The sequence below is a fragment of the Benincasa hispida genome, chromosome 2 (assembly GCF_027475165.1).
Source record: "Benincasa hispida cultivar pf3 chromosome 2, pf3_genome.v1.1, whole genome shotgun sequence".
NCBI classification, from domain to species: Eukaryota; Viridiplantae; Streptophyta; class Magnoliopsida; order Cucurbitales; family Cucurbitaceae; genus Benincasa; species Benincasa hispida.
Window position 1 is genome coordinate 59,274,269 of NC_143479.1, and position 20,350 is coordinate 59,294,618.

Here is a 20,350-nt window from a genome sequence, read left to right on the forward strand (position 1 = left end):
GCAATGCCCAATACATGGTAGTGTATATATATATATAACTTGTCCTAACTCAACAATAATGCAATTTTATCATAAAAATCATGCACCGTTCTTTTGTATAGTCCAGCCAGTATCTAATAACAATGTGTCATGGGACAATTTTTTGTTTTAAAAAAAGGATCTTTTTAGTTTGTCCTCATTGCCCATTTTATGAAGCTTTGTAAAGTAAACTACGATCATACTAACACTTGTAATGTACATGAAGTGTTTGGACAAGAGCATAGTAATACTACGTTGGATGACTACTTGAAAAATTCTCTGAAGAACTAGTCCATAACACGTATAATGTACATGAAAATTGTTGTTTTATTTTAGTACATAGAGAAAAAAAATAAAAGATTCTAATTAGTGCAATAGATTTTTCATCGTTTGACTTGAATTAAATAGGTGTAACTATTGGAAGAGAATAATAAAATATGATTTTATGAAATTTTAAAGGGCAAAGGATATGATTGTTCGTTCAAACTTCGCTAAATATATCTCCACTGTTAATTCTTGATGATTCGTACCTATGGTTTAGACCTCACCCATAAACGACATCATCCGTCATGTAACCACTTCAGCTTGAATAATTGTAATTGGATTAAAGGATATGACTGTCCATTCAAATATATCTCCACCGTTAGATCGTAATATTTCATATCAATGGTGTATATGTATCACATCCACACACAAAAGAATATACCATTTCGACTCAAATAATTGCAATAAGGCAAAGGACATAATTGTCCGGTTCAAAAATTGAGTCTGCTAGCTTAAAATTTTCAAAAAAAAAAAAAAAAAAAAAAAACGTCGTTTGGTAACTATTTTGGTTTTTGTTTTTATTTTTTAAAATTAAAACTATAGACACTACTTCTACTTCCAAATTTTTTCTTTTATTATCTACTTCCACTAATGATTTAAAAAACCAAGCGAAATTTTGAAAACTTAAAAAGTAACTTTTAAAAACTTATTTTTATTTTTGGAATTTAGCTAAAAATTCAACCATTATACTTAAAAATATAAATCATTGTAAGAAATGTAGATGAAATAGACCTAATTTTCAAAAACAAAAAGCCAAATGGTTATCAAACAGAACCAAAATGATTATCAAACAAAACTTACTAATCCGCTTATATAAACTTGTACCTTCTCTCATAAAGTAAATTTTCGAATTAAAAATTCGAGTCGGGTCACCGGATTAGAACAGTATCTTCAAAAGGAACAATATAATTAAGAGTCTAATATTAAATTAGAGAGTGTATTATAAATAATTAAATCTAAAATAAATAGGAGAGTTAGGCCCTTTTTTTGTATAGAAGCAAAAAAGCAATATTTGGGGGGAAAAAAGGTAGAAATTGGGTTGGTCGGCCACGCATGTTAGAAGAATATCCACAACACAACATATATTAAAAGTTCTCACTTTTTAATTTCCTTTTTCACCCCACCCTATATTTTATATATATAAATTTTTAAATAATATATTGAGTTAGCTGCCTTTTTTCCCTAATCATTTTGTTCTTCCATAATAATTAATGAAAATTAAAATTAAAAAAAAAAAAACGTTTAGTTTGGATGCTTTGCTTCACAACAAGGAGAAAAAGAAAAAAAAAAAGAATTGATTGAATATTTTTTAAAAATTTAAAAAGCAGCATGATGGAAAAAAAAAAAAGAAAAAAGTTAAAAATATTTATATAATATATTGCAGAGAAGTAGGCTTTTGAAGCCTCCATGTTTCCTAAATGCCTGCAATATGCAGTAAGAGTTGAAAACAACCTTTTATAAATAAATAATAAATCATTTATATATAATTTAATTCCCTTTGCTCCTTTTCTTCCAGCCGCAAAATTCTTCTCTTGGATCGGAAGTTTGATAGGACGATTCGATAACCATTTTGTTTTAGTTTTTAATTTTTTAAAATTAAATTTATAAATATAGTTTTTTTTTATAATAGAAACAACGATTTTCATTGAAAAAAAATTGAAAGAATATAAGGACATAAAAGAAATCGAATCCACAAAATCCCTTAGAAAGGGGCTTCTAACAAAGAAGAATATTTCTTAACGGATAATTTTCTAAAATTAAGTCTATAAATACATATTTCACTTCTAAATTTCTTGTTTTGTTTTATACATTTTATTAATGTTTTTTTTAAAAAAAGTAATTTTAAAAGTTTGTTTTTGGAATTTATAATTTGGCTAAAAATTTAACTCTTTTATTTAAGAAATATGCAAACTATCATAAGAAATCGAGAAGAAATAGACTTAATTTTTTTAAAAAAATTAAAGATAAAAACCCAAGTGAGTATATCAAAAGAAGTCTAAGTCTTTTGTTTTTTGTTTTTGAAATTTAAGCTTATATATAAACACAATATTTATTGGTTTCTATATTTTGTTTGTCTACATTTTAGGAGTGTTTTCAAAATTCAAACCATAATTTGAAAAAAAAAAAAAAAAAAACTTGTTTTGGTTTTTAAATTTCATTGAGAAGTCTGTGAAAATCACGATAAAAAATTGTGATAAACGAGTATGGTTTTAAAAAACTGAAGATCAAATGATTATTAAATGGGATCTAAATTCACTACAATAATTTGGGTCTTTCCCAATGATGGAAACCGTCGACAAAAGTTCAAAACATCATCAGTCAAACCTTGCCCGATGATACTTCAACTGTTGGCCAAAACGTTGAGACACCTTCGTTGGCGGAACCTTTTTCGACCCATAAAAGTTGTGTCATAGGGAAAAAAAGTTATTTCAATGGATGGAGGATGGGGGTATTTTGCCGACCCTAAGAAAACCATCGAGATAAGGTAGCTTATCCCAATGGTCGTAATTTATAAGGACCGTGGTGAGATAAAAATTATCCCGACGGTGCGAAGTCACCGTCGACATTAACTAATATTGTCACCATCGGGAGATATTAGTTTAGGTCGACGGTGCCTTCGCGCTGTCGAGATAATTTTTATCTCCCGATGGTCTTTATAAATTACGACCGTGGGATAAGCTACCTTATCCTGACGACTCATTTTCGCCATCTGGATATAATGGCTATCCCGATGATGCTTCTGTGGGCAAAAGTTATATTGGAACTATTTTAGCGTGTAATTATACTTTTTCCAACCCCCTAGACCGTCGAGGGTTGGTTACTTAGTGTCGAGAAAAGCTAAAAAATGCATAAATTTTTTTTCTTTATTTTCTATATTTTATATCTGTTTTTGTTTTTTGTTTTTTGTTTTTCCAATGTCATTTTTGCTTGAATCTTACAAATATCAAATAAACTAAAATAAAAATTGTCCAAATCAAATAGACGTTTACAATAGTAAATAATATATAGAAAACATGTTTGAATCTCAAGAGTTTGTCAAGTAAACAACTTAATAATACTATTCGTCTGAAATACATAACTCCATAAGTCCTCAACTCCAAAATAACATTACATGGTAACAAACTACCTATAAAACACAATTATACAAACTAACTACGCTTGTCGGGAGAATCATCTTCAATATAAATCTCGAGATACTTACAAAATACAAATTTAAATAAGTTTAATGCTCAATATACTATATACCAATCTCAAAATGAATATAGAATTAAAAACTCAACTAAGAACGTTAATGAATTCAAACAAACGAACTCCTCCTTTAAGTTCAAATCAAACTCAAGATAGAACTCAAAACCAAACTTAAACTTAATCATAATTATTCATTTACCCCTTTACCATTGTTCATGTGCAAACAACAATATATATGTTATACAACAATATATAAGTTATGAAATGAAAAAGAAAATACATATTTACATGCTTATTCCGTATCATTAAGATGTTCATCGAAATTCAAACTCATATTAGAAGATGATTGTACATCCTCTTCCATTCTTAATAATATATGCGATAAATTGACCTATATGATTTAGACAATTACTTATATTGGAACACATAGTTTCAATTTCCAACTTCTAATTTCATTTCATTTATTTCTTTTTTTTTTTTTTTTTGTGAATTCTTTCAATCATCCTTGAAAATAACGTTTTTCTTTCAAGGATTGATAATCCCTTTTAATCCAATCGAAGACTCTATCGAATTTAGTGGTGACACAAGCTAGAGATTAGACTCTATCACACATTTCCACCCCTCAATTACACTTCAAATCCTGAAAAATAATTGACATAAACTATTCACATTCAAATTCATTCACATAAACCACCTCTCAACCACATCTCTCCTTAGAGGAGAAAATACATAAACCTACATCATTCCTACAAAACATTTTAAATTCATAAATCAAACAAACATACTAAATCTTTCAAATCTTGCAAAACAATTGATATAAAGCAGTCACATTCATCCACATCCCTCTCTAAAGAAGAAAAAAACATCATTCAAATGGAAGAAAAAGCACAAAAACAAAAAACAAAGAATGAGAACGAAAAAAAATGGACAGTGAGAAGTGGACGACGACGTTAAAGTCATATTCATGATCACATTCATCTACATCCCTCGGTAAACAAGGAAAATGAAAAATGAAAAAGAACAAAAAAATGGGGAAAAAAGCATGTACCTGCGAGCGAACGGTGAGTGGACTGTGAGCAAACGGCGAGCGGATAGTGAGAATCTCGATTGTTCCAGAGAAGAAAGAACGAAGGAGAAGAAAAAATGGAAGAAGGAAGAAGAAAATTGTGGGCAGCGGGGAGGGTTTTTTAACGAACTTTTTCTTACAGTCATTTGGTAAACCGTCGGGATAAATACTCATATCCCGAGGGTCAATCAAATACTGTCAGCTTAAATACGAACTCCCGACGGTCGCTTGAATATCGTCGAGCAAACTCAACATTATCCTGATGGTTTTCTTGCATACCGTCGGGATAACTTTACAATTTCTCATAATTTTTTTTTTATTTAAATAAGCATATCCCGACGGTCGTTCGAATACCATCGGCTTAAACATGAACTCCCGACGGCCGCTTGAATACCATTGGGATAACTTTATAATTTCACATAAATTTTTTTATTAATTAAACCTCTCTCGACGGCGTTCCCATAACCGTCGGGATAGGCGGACAAAAAATCTAAAAAATTTCTTTTCTAAATTAAGCATCGTTCGACAATTGCATCACTATCAGTGCAAGTAGAAACTCTCGACGGTCTCTATGACCATCAAGATAGTTTTACAATTTTTCATATCTTTTTTTAATGTTCTATTTCGCTACCTCTCGGTAGTTCTGAACTGTCGGGCTAAGTTACTTTATCCCGGCGATTTTTCTCTGACCATTGAGAGAACATTAAAATGCAGTTTTCTCATTTTTAAAAAATTAAACATTTTTCGACAATCCTGGGACTATTGGGATAGGTCTCCAAGGTAGGTTTATAGACCGTTAGGATAGATTGGTTATCCCAACGCTAGTGAACTTTTCGTCGGGATTGAGTTTTCTTCTGATACCTCTAGTTACCGTCGGGGAAAATGAGATCGCCCGATGATTTTTCTTGCTTTGGAAAAAGTTTTGTTGAGAATAACCAAAATTCTTGTAGTGATTTTTAAAATTTTGACCATTTAGTTTATGATTTTTTAACTTAGGTTTTTGAATTTTTATTTTGTGTTCATTGGATTTTGAACTATATATAAGAAGTCAATAATAATAAGCTTTTAAACTTAATAAGTCTTTTGCACATTCTGAATGTCTTTAAGTTCATGGTTTTATTGGATGAAAATTGAAGGCTAATTAGGATTCTAATTAGACATATATATACTTCAATATTATATCAAATAGATTAGTCAACTTTTTTAAATTCCAAACAAGGAAATAATCTATCTTTTTAGACCCTATAGTTTTAAGTTTTATTCCATTTAATCTGCATACTTTCACTTGTCTAAATTTAGTTCAGGCACTATCAACAAGTCTTAAATTTAGTCTTCATACTTTCAATAAATCTTAACTTTAGTCCTTCAAAAATCTTTTTTTTTTTATCGAAATTGATTTAATAATAATAATAACAATAATAAATTTTCATACAAAAAATACACTATGTGAATACTAATACAAACTTTTTTTTCAAAAAAAAAAAAAAAAAAAAAAACGAAAACTAATAACAACAATATTGACTATTTTTAAGATTTATTCAAAATATATAGATTAAAGTTGAACATTTAAAGAAACAAAGACTAAAATGAAATGAAATTCAAAATACAAGGATCAAAAGGAGTACTTTAATTTATTTTTAAAGTTCAAAGATTTATTTATTTAACCGAAAATTAAAAATTTAAAGACATATTAAAAAAAAATTTAAGGTAGAAAATCTATTCAACACAAATACAAATGTCTTTGTACTAAATTTTGTAGTTTATATATATATATATATATATATATATATATATAAATAATAATTCACAAATAGAAAATATGTCAAATTATTTACGGTAATAGTAAAAAAAATGGATAGACTTTTATTAATTTCTATCATTAATAGACTTGATCAGCCTCTATCAATCTATTAAACTTTTACTATTTTATATAAATAATTTTTCTTATAAAAATCTCCTACATATATATTCTGAGGTTAGGGGTCACGGTGTGGACCCTATAAATATTAATTAGAAAGAGAAAAAAGAAACATGTTTTTTTTTAATAATAAATAACAATAATCAACTTTTTAGTATTGTGTGAATTACATGATCTAAGGCACTGTTTTTTTGTCGCCATAATGTAATTATAAGGCGACAGGTCCCCCCACGTGCCTTCTAAACTTACTATTATTAATTATTATATCCCACTTATATACTTTTAATACAATAATAGTTATGGGAATTAGGCTAACCACAATGTTTCATTTTGCCACCTCATACATCAATTCTACTCCAATTAAAAAAATAAATAAATTATGAGTTAATTAAATAAAATTATTGTTTTTTCTTTGCCATGTAATTTATGATGTACGAGGTTAATGAATTTTGTTAAATGTAGTAACCATAAACATGTTTTTTATATTTATTAATTATATGGACCATTGGGATTGTTAAATTAAAATATATTTACAAATATAAAAGTTTTAGTGTAGGTGCATGAAAAGTATAAAAGGCTACATTTGAAATTGTTGTAGTTTTTAAAATAATTACTAGCAACTGTACTTTAAAAAAAAAATAGTTGTGAAAAGAAGTAAAATAGTGTTTGGCAAAATTTTAGCTTAAACTTAAAAAAGTAGGTTAGAGTGTTTAGTAAATAAATATAAAAAAAATCTTATTTTAGATATAATAACTAAGATGAACTTTAATCAAATTTTTTAATTTTTTGTAATTTAAAATTTTAAATAATTGTTTAGAATGATAAACTTTGTTTATTATAGATTATTTTTTAAATATTAAAGAAAATAGCTTTATTTTTTTAAAAAAAAACATACATTTTTTTTTTTAAAAAAAATGATACATTTAACTCATGAAAAATGGAAAATATACTTGATTAGGTGAGAAATAGATAAAATATAAAATAAATCTCCTTTTTAAAGTATAAAATTGAAAACAAAATATTAATTAACAAATTTAATTTAAATATATTTTACCAAACATAAAAAATGGTTAAGATTGTTTTCAAATGGTTTTTTTGACAAAGCTAACTGAATGTCAAATGTAGCCTAATTATAAGATAAGATGTGTTTAGCACTTAAAAAAATAGCTAAAGTCAAAATTGAGCATAGTTTAGAACATATATTTTTAATATAATTGTTAGGATATCACCTACTCATTCATTAAGCTTTTATTCTAAGCAGAGATTTTTCATTTTTATGTTGAGATTATAAATCAATTTCATTTAGTAAAATCTCTTAAAATGGATTTACTTATTTAAAATCAAAATATTCTTAATCAGATTCATAATTACGAATTACAAAAGTTTGCCCTTGTTCAAATAACTTTCTTCTATATTATGTTCTAAATGCCAAATGAAAGTCAGATTTAAAATATTGATGTCGTCAAAATCTTTGGATCTAAATTTTACAAAAAAAAAAAAAAGAAAAAAAAAAGGATAAAATATCAATATTGATATATATTTCTAAGAAAATTATAAACAAAAAATTCATAAAAATCCATGAATAAATATTTTTGCACTTTTTATCCAAGTTAAAATATTCAGGTTTAAATCCTATTTTGGTACTCAAACTTTGAAGTTTATTCTATTTTAGTCTTTAAACTTTTGAAAATATCTATTTTAGTCTCCGAACTTTTAAAAAGTGTTTACTTTAGTCATTGCTATTAAAATTCTATTAACTCCTAAACAAAATGATGAGAACTTATATTTTTAGATGACTACGCTGCTAAATAAGTTAGTCACGCTAAAAAAAATATAAGATTTTAATTTTGAATTAGGTAGTAAAGCTATTTTCTATGGAATTCAAAAGTCATTTTTGCGTTTAAGATTTTGGTGGTTTAGTATTTTGGCGTATTGGTTGTTGGCATTTTACTTCATATTCATTTTACTAAAAACATGTTGACGCAATTTCATCAAAGGGTTAACAAAATCTTAATAGTATGGACCAAAATAAACACTTTTTAAAAATCTAGAAATTAAATTGATTGTTTTTTTAAAGTTTAAGGACCAAAATAGAAAAATATTTAAAGTTCAAGAATCAAAATAAGATTTAAACCAAATATTTATTCGTGACATTTTGTTGTTTACCTCTATCATTTCACTATAATGATATTGTCATCCACAACCCATAAGAAAATAGGATTACTGTTATGTTAACGAAAATTTAATACAATGATAGATAAGACAGAAATTTAAATTCTAATTTGAATAAATATTACATAATTATAATACACCAATAATATTTTTTCTAGACCCAGAAGAAAGTTGACAAAATCTATACGAGGAATAACCCCAAAAAAAAAAAAAAAAAAAAAAAAAAAGGACAGACAAAATATAATACTAATAATAAGAACAGTAACTTTAAGGATTAAAAATTTTCTGTCCAGGAGACAAAATCATTTTAGGATCAAATTCTAATTTTCTGTCTTGAATAATTTTCCATTTGTGTCCAAAATGTTTCTCCCAATCTTCTTTTGTTTTGTAATGAGGAAGATATTGCTTGATCTTGATATTTGCACTGTTGCAATACCCTAAAATCTCTTTGTTTTGTTCTTCCATGGCTTCCCAATCATCAAATCCACTTGAATTCAAAAACCCTATTGTGTAAAATACTTCTTCTTCTGGTATAACTGCTGACATTTTATCATCCCACCTGTACATGTATATATATTAATATAATAAATAAATTTCATATATTTTAAATTTAATAAAAATAATGGGAATTAATGAATTTTAATTACTTGCTCCTATTCATGGGGTAGATGAGTATAGGTCCATTGGTAATTTTTCGTTTGAGAACGATATCCTTAAAAACACCCGAGTCGAACTCCGCGATACGAGATTTAGGCACGAAGAGATTCAACCATGGATGAGGAACATCCCATAATCCTTGTGATCGGAGGCTCAACTCCCCACCTCGAACCCTATTCAAGAATTCAATGTAGGATACGTCTTTCTCGAATTTGTATCCGGGTAGAAAATCTAACCCTTCCAACAAGTCGTCAAGTTCCTACACAAACAACAAAGAAAATTTAGTTGTTTAGTTAAAATTTAACCTATATAAGTAGCTAAGATATCCTGTTTTGATTTCGTTTTTTATAAAGAGACATGAGGCCATTTCAACTTATGAGCTGTCTATTAGGGCTTTTCAAAATAACTCGAGGTTAAATTACAAAATTGGTACCTATGGTGTGGAAAAAGTAAAAATTTATTCTCTATAGTTTTAAAAGTTAGAATTTAGTCTATATGATTTGATAAAACCTCACAAAATAATTTCTAACAGTAGGGAGTAATATGGATAAATTTTAACGTTATCTAAATCATAAGGTCCAAATTTACAATTTAATATTGGATTATTTTTAAAAAACTGTGATAGATACCTCATAAGTTGAAGTGATAGTAGGTGTGTTTATAAAAAGAAAATTGAAACAGGATGTCTTTAGCTAGATAGGTAGGTTAAAAATAGACACAATCGATGAGGACGATGATTGAGAATGTACCTTGTCGAGGGTATGTCGAGAGCGATCGTCGTAATACATGGCAACTTCTAGGCAGTATATAATGGAGTGTTGATTAACCAAAGAGATGATTGTAGAGTGATGAGAAGATGGAAAAAAAGAAGATCTCCAATTGTCTGGGGGACCATCATGCATTAGAAGCAAACCCTCCAAATAGTTCAATCCACCCTTTTGTTTGCTTCCATTATTATCATTATTATTTATTGAGATTAATTTTTCTTGATCCTTCAGAAACTCATTAAAATTGCTGTACAGCATTCTAACCCACTTAACCTAAAATAACCCAAATAAAAAATTAATTAAGAATATAATAATTATTATTATTAATTTTGGTAATTTTGGTGATGGGTGAGTATAAATTTTTATTAAAAAAAAAAAAAATGTACCCTGTTTGGAGCTGGGAATAAGGGAATCCTAGCTCGAACTATGATTCCAAATTGGCCTAAACCACCAAGGACTGAATTGAAGAGTTCCTTGTTCTTTTCTGCTGAACAGCTTACAAGATCTCCTTTCCCTATATATATATATATATATATATATATATATATAAAATAAAACCATGCAAAAACAAATTTAAATTCAGATATTAGTTAGTTTTTTTAAAAAAAAAATTAAACCCTTAATTTTGTTAGGTATATATTTTAAAGAGCAACCAAAATGGGTCTAAAATTTGCTACGTGGCAATTTTAAAAAATGGGTGCATGTTATTTTTAAAAGTTTTGAAAACTAAAAATAAAAGGTAGTTTTTAAAAAATTTAAAATGGAGTAATATATTTGAGAATTGGATTTATCTTTGTACAATTTCATTTCAATCATACACAAAATGGGAAAAAATATAAAAATATTTAGAAAAAGTAAGAAGAATTTGATAAGTAATGAAATATTAACCAATTAGTGGAGTCTAAGATTTATTTTCAAAAATTATTATGAAATGATGTTGAAAAACTTTTGAGTTGAGTGGTAATTTAATAAAGTACCTGTAACGACGTCGAGTTCGATGACATTACAAATCTGTGGGCCATAACGAAACGTCTGACCGCTAATACCGGCATTCGACAACGTCCCGCCGACGGTAAGGTAAAGATAATCCGTCCACGACCGCGGTGCAAGTCCACGTTCAAGAGTGGCGTTAAGTATATCAATCCAGAGTTGTTCACCGCCGACGTCGGCAAAGAATCCGGTGGATTCACTACCGGAGATAGAGATTCGAGAGGGATTATTCAAGGAAGTCATCTCAACAACGACCCCATTTCCGGCCATTGCCTGACCGTGGACGGAGTGGCCGCAGCCTTTGGCGGCGATGTTGAAGGGAACGGGACGGGAGTTTGCGAGTTTGACTAAGGTAACGACGTCGTTTACGGAGGAGGGGAAAAGGACGGCGGCGGGTGGGATAGTAACCATGTGACCGAAGTCGATGGCGGCGGAAGTGAGGGCGGTGGCGTCGTGGCGGAGATTGGCGGTGATGTGGTGGGGGAAAAAGGATTTGGTTATGAAGGATTTGAGGCGGTTAATGAAAACCATGTCTATGAAATAAGCTGGAATGGGAAAGTTGATAGCCATTTTTTTAGAGAGAAGAGAGAGAGAGGAATTGTAATTTTGAGTTGGCAAGAGAAAAGTGAAACCATCACACTAGTATTTATAGGCAAAGATTTTGGGTACCTCAACACTCATAATATTATTATTATTTAAGTTAAATCGGATACCTGGTCCCTCTTATTTGGAGAATCTTAGATTTTAGTTCTTATGGTTTATCATAAGAATTTAGTCTATGTAATTTTATTAAGGCTAAAGTATAATAAATACCCTTGAACTTTTCTTTTTGTTTAAAAAATACTCATATATTTTCAAAAGTTGCAATATTACCCTCAACTTTCATAAGCGTTTCAAAATAACCCTTGAAATATAAATTATTTAGCATTTCAAATAAAAATCGAGATTTAAAACTGTGTGGGGATGACCTAAAACAATGTCATGATTCAAATTTTCGTTCTATGTCACTTACTACACTATTTCACATCTTAATTTCCGTCCAAATTCTAACAAATTTCTACTCTAAGGGTATTTTTGAAACGTATAAAATTTCAAGGATAATATTGTAACTTTTGAAAGTAAAGGGTATTTTTGAAACATATTTCAAAGTTCAAGGGTATTTTTTATAATCTAACCTTTTATTAAACCATATGAACTATTTATAAGATGTTATCAAACTACAAGGTCTAAATTATAATTTTTAAAATTATTGGGATAAAATTCAACTTTTTTCTAAACCATAGGGACCAAATTTGCAATTTAACCAATGATTCTATTATTTCGTTATTTTTTTTTTTTCCAATTTTACATTTTTTTTAGATATTTTCTTTTTACCATATAGGTGGAATAATCAAATCTCTGACTTCGAGATTGATAATATACAATATATTTATTATTTTTTAAAATGCTTTAGAATTTCGAGCATGGTAGATAAGATATTAACTATCATGTCAAATGTAACAATGTGAGTATAGTTAAGTGATAATTGACATGTATTCTTTTTCTTTGAGGTAGTAGTTTCAAATTTCATTTAGGTCTATTACATATATAGTACTATAATTAAAAAAGTATAAACTATCTCACAAGTAAGGTTTATAATGTCAATAATTTTATAAAAATATCGATGAATAAATATCAATAAAATATCGATGTCGGGAAAAATATCTTGAAAAGAAAAAATATTTAGATTAATATATAAACATTTTACATTATTTAAATACGTTAAAAGTACTTATAATTTTATATCATATTTACATCGGTATCATTTTATTTTATGTTTAATGGATTTTTGATAGAAATGTGGATATATAGATATTAATATATTCAGCACTCAAAATAAAGTTTTATATATTTTATATATGTGGATATATCATATACGTTATTAGAGGAACATGAAATTTATTTTATCTTTTTTGTTTGAGAGAGAAAAAAAAAAAAGAATATCTTTTTGACTAATTGGCACGTCTCTTTTGATTCTTTTTTTCCCAAAAGAGTAATTATGAAATATGGGTAATAAAAGCTTTAGGAAGAAATGTATATTTTTAGATGAAAATTGAGATAAAACTTTGATAGGATTAGGTTGATTAGGAAAACGACGTAGGCAAGGATTTTAGGTGTTATTTAATTTTTTTAATTAAAAAAATATATTATTTTAATTATTATACTTTAAAATTAATTTCATTTTAATCCCCACTTGTATAAATCTTGAACTAGTCATTTAATTAAATTTAGTTCTCATCAAAATTAATTCGATAATTATAATAACGTTAAAATATGCATTTCGTCTCTATACTTTAGATTTTATTTCATCTAAATCTCTATATTTTCAACAAATCTTGAAAATTGACCATATTGTTAGTTTATTGATTTTTTTAGAAGTTTTCACTCGCTATAAGTATTTTCCTTATAAATTTTGGAAATGTATGCCATAATGTTTTCTCTTGCATGGAAATTAATATTATTATTTAATTAGTTTTGATAATTTGGAGGATTACATTTATGATTTATTATTAAAGTAGACATAACTCAACTGACATACAAATATGTTAACAATCAAGAGATTTTTTGTTCTAAAAAAGATAAGATTTATTTGAAAGTATGACGTGGACTAAATCTAAAATTTATGAAAAATATAGAAACTAAATTTGGATGATTAAAAATGCAAAGACTACTAAAATGGAATGGAAACAAAGTAATAAAAAACAATATAACATTTTAATCGAATAATAATTGGAGCGTAAGAAAATGCACCGTATGAGTATGTTTTTAAAATTACTTTTCTTTGAAATAATAGAAATTTATTTAATACGTCACAGGGGCTCGACCAAATTTTGTATGTCACGGACCCAATAGTCTGTAGCTCTTTTGGTTATAAAGTAATTATGAAGTAAGAAAATGCAATATACAAATATGTTTTCAAAATTAAAAAAGAATTAAACTTTTTTTATTTATTAAGAAAAGTGTACAATAAATAAACTAACAATGGAGGACCAAAATGAAAATTTTTTATTTTTTGGTAAAAAAAATATGCATGTGGTAAAGGAGATTCGAGGAACAAGGTAGGGTCCACTTTAGCCAATCACCACCGTTGAATTTTCAAAAACGGTCAACATCAGTCTAGTTTGCTCAAACTCCATTACACCGAATCTCCCAATACCCTAAAAATATTCTTTAAATTTCCTACCATTTTCAATACTTTTTTAGGGGAGTTTTAAGATTAAAGTAAAATACTCTTTAAATTCCAACCATTTTCAATACTTTTTTTAGTCTAAAGATTTTAGTATTAATTTAGATTTTATAAGGAAAATTTTAAAAAATAGAAAAATAAGAGAAATTATTTACCCAAAATAGTAAGATTTAATCATTTCTATAACTGATAGACGCTTATAGACTCATTTTAGATTTCTATTAGTTTCTATCATTGATAGATGTGGATAGAAGTCTATTGATGTGTATCAGTGTTTCTTTTCTTAGTTATGTAAATAGTTTGACATTTCTTCTTTTGATAAAAATTTTCCTTTTATAAATATGCCTCAATTAGTTAATGAATCATTTTATAATCATTTTTAATAAATTAAAAATTTATGTTAAAATATCATTTTGGTTTTTATATTCTGAAATTAGTTAGATTTTAGTTTCTCTACTTTTGATCAATGATTTAATTCCTAACTTTTTATTATATATGAGTCCTTTCCAATATTAAAATTTGAAAGATATTCATATAGTTGTACTTTCGTATTATTACTATTTTACCAATTTTGATAAAAAAAAAAATAACTTTATGATTGACTCAATATGGATGTATTGAAAATACATGGACTAAAATTGAGTACTCCCTAAAATACAGAGATTTACAAAATGATATTTTTAACAAAAAAAAAAAAAAATATTACTATTATTTCTACTAAGATTTCAATTTCATCACTAAAAATTCAAAATTACAAATGAACATAGCTTAACTAACCTTAATTGTGCATTTTCAAGAAAAAGTTCTACCATTCAAATCATTTTCATCTATTTATTGGTAAATTATAAATGTGTCAACTATTTAATATAGTACTAATTTGTAATAGTGTTAAAAAAAAATAGATCAAATTATGAGAACCAAATTAAGATAAAGCCTACAATTATAAGGACAAATTTGAAAATTTCAAAACTAAGGACCATAAATTGGTCCAAATATGGGGAATAAAAAAAGATTTGAAAGTTTCTTAGAAAAAAATTTAAGTGTGAAAGCTAGGGTGGAGTTGGTCACCATTGGGTAATGATCAAAAGAATCTTTGAGATTTCCCTTTTAATATTTAGAAGGAATTTTCCAATTTCAATTAAAAAAATAATATAAAAAAAGAAACATCTGTTATTCTCTCTCTAACCCTTTTACTTTTACATATTTTTAATTACTTACTTTATGTCATAATAGTAAATAAAAAAGAAAAGATTATTATTATTACTATTAAAATTTTTTAATGAAAAAATTATAAAATGAATATTATGGATGTGTACAATGTAAAAAGAGGGAGAAACTTGAGAATGTTTTTGTGAATTGTTGGATCTTTAGGGGGCTAAAATGGGACTAAAGAAATTTTATTTAATTGGATCTAAGTCCAATTGCCCCCTATATTTTGAGTGATGACACAAATCACCCCATAACCATTAAAAAATTACATAAATAAATTTTTTTAAAAAGTAACTTATAATTATTTTATTATATATTTTTGTAGGGACTAATGTTATCTTATATTTGGGACAAATTGGGGCTGTCAGTCCCATTCTGTCAGTGAATTACACAACACAATCACAATCAACTATTATCAACTAACTTTACATTTATTATTATTGTTATTATATTATTATTATTTTACTATATATCATTTAAAAGGAATTCTACATGAACTAAAGTGACTTAATTATATATATATATACACACACACAAACACAACATTATTTTATTATATTAATATTTTCTTTTGGGTTTTATGTTTCTTCACATGCCATGCAATGGAATAATAATGTGTGGTATGGTTTTCTATTGAGATGTCTATTTCCTAAATATTATTGACGGAAAAAAAAAATTTGGTTCTTAAATTTTGAATCTAGTTTCTACTTCATCTCTAAATTTTAAAATATTATACATTTAGGTCTCGATTAGTAATCATTTGATTTTTTGTTTTTATATTTTAAAATTAAGTCTATAGACACTTCTTCCTTCTCCAAATTTCTTAATTTGTTATCTATGTTTTACCAATGGTTTAAACGATCAAGCCACAATTTGAAAACTAAAAAAATAGCTTTTTAAAACTTGTTTTTATTTTTGGAATTTGACTAAGAATTCAACCATTTATACTCAAGAAAGATGCATATCATTATAAGAAATGAGGAGAAAATAGACTTAATTTTCAAAAACCAAAAACCAAAAACCAAAAAATAAAATGATCAAAAACCAAAAACCAAAAAATAAAATGATTACCAAACGAGGTCCTAGTCTATAAGTTTTGATTTTGGTTCCAATTTAGTCTATAGATTTCAAAATATTACAATTATACTTTTGAGATTTGAGTTTCGTTTCTATATCTAGTCTCTAAAGTTTTAAAATTTACACTTCTAATCTCAATTTTTCACTATATACTCACCTTTCATCGCTAGTATTAATGATTAAAAGAATTATAATTACTCAAGTTTCGCTACTATTCGTCATATTAAAATTAAATTTGAAATTTCACTTCATAATTATTTTAAATTAATTAATAGATATTAACGTAATATCCATGACTAAAAGTGATTATTTAATGAAAAATCAAGATTGAAAGTGTAAATCTTGGAACCTAGATATCAATTTGAAACAAAACTCAAATCTTAAGAGTAAAATTGTAATATTTTGAAACCTAGAGACTAATTAAAATCAAAACTTAATGATTAAGGTCCTTTATGGTAACTATTTTGTTTTTTGTTTTTTGTTTTTAAAAATTAAGCCTACGAACATCGCTTACACATCTAGATTTATTGTTTTTTATATACTTTACAACCACATTTTTTAAAATCAAGCTAAAATTTGAAAACTAAGTTTCCGTTTGGTAATAATTTTATTTTTTATTTTTGGTTTTTGAAAAGTAAGCCTATTTTCTCTCATTTTTACCATAATTGCCATCCTTCTTAAGTACAATAGTTGAAATCTTAGTCAAATTTAAAAAACAAAAACAAATTTTTAAAAACTACTTTTTTAAAGTTTTCAAATTTTGACTTGATTTTTCAAAACATAGATAAAAAGTAGATTACAAAGCAAGAAAGTTATATGTGGAATGATTATCAAACATGACCTAAATGTGTAATATTTTGAAATCTAAGGACCAAATAGAAACAAGACCTAAAACCTAAGAACCGAAAAGGTTTATGTCTAACAAATTCAGGGTTGTATATATATAGATTTTATTGATTATTAGATAAACTTGATTAATTGGGTATAGTTAAGGGTATTGTTCAAAGATTCGGTAATTCAAAGAATCTAATCAACCCAATTCAATTTATGTAATTTGGATTGAATTATTAAGGCTTTATTTTATAGAAATCTAGATTTTGCATCCAAATATTGAACTTAAAATTTTAAAATACATAATTATACGTTAAAAAAGATATAAAAACATTAATAAATATAGTATTAAGTATTTCTAGGCTCAATTCCATTCTCTTTTAAATTAAAATTAATTTATAAAATTAAACTCAATTTGGCGGTTACTTTCATCCCAACTCAACAAATCGGACTATGATTACTAATACTTTAGGGCTTATTTGAAGAATGATTTTTTCTAGTATATATTAATCGTTATTTATGCACTTAAAGAAAGTCGTTCCAAACAAGTCTTTTCCTACACAAATTTCAACTATAGACAAACCCTAATCGATTATTCTCTCTTCTACCAACCGATTTAATCGATCGGGTTATTCCACTCTCCGAAATATATATATATATATATAAACAAGTAAAGTAAAGGTACATTCTTGGCACATGCACAAATAGTGATAGTTTGGTTGTGTGCCTAACGAAGTGATAGACAATTGTACTCGAGAGAAGCCTTCCCCCCCTCTCTTTTCCTCTCCCAAAGAGAGAGAAAAGAAGAGAAAAGTTGGGCAGGAAAAAAAAAACCCTTTGAGTGCATAAAAATCAATATAAAAAAGAAGAGATGGATAAGTCATGGGGGGGACTAAATATGTAAAGATACTCTCAAATCTTTATGGGGATCCGACCAACCAAAATAAACCTTATCACGTGCTCATACAATTTTCCATCCTAATTTTATATATAATATATACCTTTTATGATATTATAATATACATGTTATGTAATCGAGAAATAAAGATAAATACAAAAAGTATAAGCAAGGAATAATCTAACACTATACGTAATTCGCTAATAATGATTTAGCTACGTTTAGAAGCAGATGGAGAATGTTTATTATTAATTGGAGAGAATAGTTCAAATTACAGAGCACATGCGTCTCTAGGATTAAAGAGTTTATATCGTACATTTCTCTAAACTCTAGGGTCAAAATCGTAAATAATACAAATAACATAAATATGAATATACCTTAAATAATTAGAAGCGTCAGATATCATATTTAAGGCATTCCAACAACATAGCTAAATATTTTTTAAAAAATACTCATGATTTAAGGAATTAATTTCAGTTATACCCTTGAACTTTGAAATGTTTCGATTCAACCCCTAAAGTTTGATTAGTTTTTTTTTTCTTCAAAACAATCATTGATGACTTTTGTTCCTTAAAGTCATGGACAAAATTTTTTTGTGTATGTTTAATTGTTGCTTAAATTAACAAATCTGAACACATATGAGAAGTAAGCTTAGGAGTTAGGGCTAGTGAAAAAATCATAAATGAAATAATAAAAATTGGGGCGATGAAGTTGAAAAGAGAAAAATGACAATAGATAGTTTACAGATATGTCATGTTTATGTATTTTTTTTTCATGTATGAGTTTAGATTAGTTTACATAAGTAAAGACAAACTTTTTTGTCAATAAATTTAACGAAAAAAGTCTATAATGGTTATTTTGAAATAAACTTCAAATTTTAAAATTAAAATAAAGTATTTCAAAATTTAGAGATATAATTAAATCCAATTATAAAATAAGGGTTTTTTTTTTTTTTTTTTTTTGGGAAAAAAAGTAATCTGATATAAATGCCTATATATGTCTTATTATTGTATCCTTCCCTCAACCACACTATCATACTATATTTACAATTTAAACACATCCTATCTTTTTAATTTCTCAAGTAAATAAACATTGAATTTTATAAAGCAATGCAAATAAGCCTTTGAACTTCCAATATTTTTGTTTAATAAATTCATAAATTTTAATAAATATCGTTAAATATATCAGCAACTATCTTTTAGACATAAAATATAAAAAATTTAGAGACTTTTTAGATACAAAATCAAAAGTTTTTAAGATTCATCAGGTACGTTTTAAAGTTGAATACTTTTAAAATAATAGATATCTAATTTGATACAAATTTAAAAGTTTTGTAGTTTTATAATTAAACTCATTTTCAATTATGGTCAAGATTCCAATCGACCACCAAAAATTCTTGACCTTAGAGATCTAATGAGGTCAAGAGTACAATGAAACGTTAGAAGAAGTATATTAAAAAGAAGACAATAATAATTTTCTCACACACTAATTAAAATAATAATTTATTTTCCTCCATTTTTATTTAGCTGTTTTCCATTATTCTCTCTTGAAAGAAAAAAAACTATATTATTCCATTCCATGTATGAGATAATGAACGGTTGAGATTTAATATTTCCTCTTCCTACTGATAATTTCCTTTTGCACCACACACGAGGAAAAGTTCCAATTATTGGACACTACACTACGATTCTTTAGAGCTGTTTGGAACATACCAAAAAGTATATTTGAGAATATATCATATACTTTTTACATCATCAAACAGAATATATTGAATCGTACGTCACCCTTTTCTTTTTCTTTTTACTGATTTAATTTATGCTATAAACTCTTCCGGTATTTAACATATGGATAATGTTAGGTAGATCAAGTCATGTCTCTTATACTTAATGATTTCGATGTGCCTCAATAATATAGTCATTGTAATTTGTGGTAGACGTGACCCTATCAAAATGCTTTAATGAAGAGTGGTCTGGTTAAAAGTGATATGCTTGAGAATAATACACAGAAA

General features: G+C 26.9%; 1 protein-coding gene across 1 annotated transcript; it reads right to left on the minus strand.

Moving 5' to 3' along the window:
• Nucleotides 1–8,773: 8,773 nt before the first annotated feature.
• On the minus strand, nucleotides 8,774–11,727 carry LOC150038044 (cytokinin dehydrogenase 3-like). Its single transcript, XM_090310675.1, has 5 exons — nucleotides 11,089–11,727; nucleotides 10,498–10,625; nucleotides 10,094–10,384; nucleotides 9,335–9,603; nucleotides 8,774–9,246 (listed from the first exon to the last, which is right to left on the minus strand). The coding sequence occupies exons 1-5, from the start codon at nucleotides 11,669–11,671 to the stop codon at nucleotides 8,955–8,957; spliced, it is 1,563 nt and encodes a 520-aa protein (XP_090166801.1). The 5' UTR covers nucleotides 11,672–11,727; the 3' UTR covers nucleotides 8,774–8,954.
• Nucleotides 11,728–20,350: the final 8,623 nt, after the last annotated feature.

Bases quoted from the DNA above. Each gene is read 5' to 3' on its own strand.
- LOC150038044 (XM_090310675.1), bottom strand. From the start codon at position 11,671: ATGGCTATCAACTTTCCCATTCCAGCTTATTTCATAGACATGGTTTTC. The intron at 10,626-11,088 runs GTACTTTATTAA...ATATATATATAG, and splicing joins CGAACTCGACGTCGTTACAG to GGAAAGGAGATCTTGTAAGC. The intron at 9,247-9,334 runs GTAATTAAAATT...ATACATGTACAG, and splicing joins TACCCCATGAATAGGAGCAA to GTGGGATGATAAAATGTCAG.